The sequence below is a fragment of the Habropoda laboriosa genome, unplaced genomic scaffold (assembly GCF_001263275.1).
Source record: "Habropoda laboriosa isolate 0110345459 unplaced genomic scaffold, ASM126327v1 scaffold816, whole genome shotgun sequence".
Classification (NCBI taxonomy): Eukaryota; Metazoa; Arthropoda; class Insecta; order Hymenoptera; family Apidae; genus Habropoda; species Habropoda laboriosa.
Genome location: NW_017101002.1, coordinates 663,977 through 665,168, shown reverse-complemented (window position 1 = coordinate 665,168; position 1,192 = coordinate 663,977). Strand labels below are relative to the sequence as shown.

The 1,192-nt window shown below is 42.4% G+C and overlaps 1 protein-coding gene across 1 annotated transcript in view; it reads right to left on the bottom strand.

Annotated features, from left to right (window-relative positions):
* Window positions 1-1,192, bottom strand: part of LOC108577837 (muscle calcium channel subunit alpha-1) — a 24,369-nt gene that overhangs the window by 13,393 nt on the left and 9,784 nt on the right. Inside the window, 3 exon segments of the mRNA XM_017941048.1 lie at window positions 86-193; window positions 860-947; window positions 1,024-1,190. Coding sequence (XP_017796537.1) covers window positions 86-193; window positions 860-947; window positions 1,024-1,190 — 363 coding nt within the window.

Below are 1,192 nucleotides of genomic sequence, written 5' to 3'. Positions count from 1 at the left end.
ATTATGCCACTCTAGTGTACTACGAGAGGTTCGAAGGAATATCCCAGGACCGTTTTTAGTGTTGTGCGGGGCCTGGAAATCCTACCTTGAACAGTTGTACGCCAATGACGGCGAACACGAACTGCAGGAGGCTGGTGACGAGGACTATGTTTCCGATAGTCTTTACCGCTACGATGACGCACTGTACTACGTGCTGGGTTCAACATTAATCATAATGTAGATCCGCTCTTTTACAAACGGGATTACGTGTGCCGACTAATTTATTTACGTCGGTTACCTCTTGTTATTTTTTATTATTACTTCTTTTCTTTTTCTTTGCTTTTCGTTTATTTTTTTTTTTTTTTTTTTTCATTTCTTTTCTTTTCGTTTCTTTTCTTTTATCTTATTTTCTATTCTTTTCACACTTCGTTTCTTTTCTTTTATCTCTTACCGTCTTTTTCGTACTTTTCTTACATTTCTTACGTCGTTTATTTTTTTTTTTTTTTTTTCCGGTTCGATTCGTCGTTCCGAGTCGCACGGGAAACTTACAGAGCAAGAAAGAGTCACGAGTCGAGGAACTTGTTTTAAGAACGATAATCTGGGAATTCTCTGCAACAGGTTTCCTGTGCGACGCGAAAATTCAAATGCCTCAGATCGGCATTGCCGCGCCGACGATGAAAAGCAATCGCGAACAGTCTACCGCCGAAATTGAACGGGTCAGTTTAGCTAGCATTTTTAGAAAGATTTACTCTCGAATTGTCATCTAAACCGGAAACTACAAGTTACTTTACTTCAAGTTACTTCGGGGCGTGTGCTACATCGTGGGGCCGATTTAGCAAATACGCTAACTGTTCGTGGATAATAAAGCGAAGAAAGATACCTTTAATCCCTTGGCACGATTGATGGCGCGCAGAGGCCTCAACACGCGTAACACACGGAGGACCTTCACGACGGAAAACGCGCCGGAACTGAAAGAACAACAACGAGATGTTTCTCTCGATCCAAGCACCGTCTGAACGGCCGATAAATTTGAACAGGTGTTACCTGAAAGACATGGAGATGAGGGAGGAGCAGACGACCAAAAGGTCGAGCAAATTGAACGCCGACCGACAGAACGCACCGTCGTGTATGATAAAACCGTAGGAGATCATCTTCAGGCAGATCTCGATCGTAAATACCGTGGTGAAAAGATAATCGAAATTCAGTAAAATCT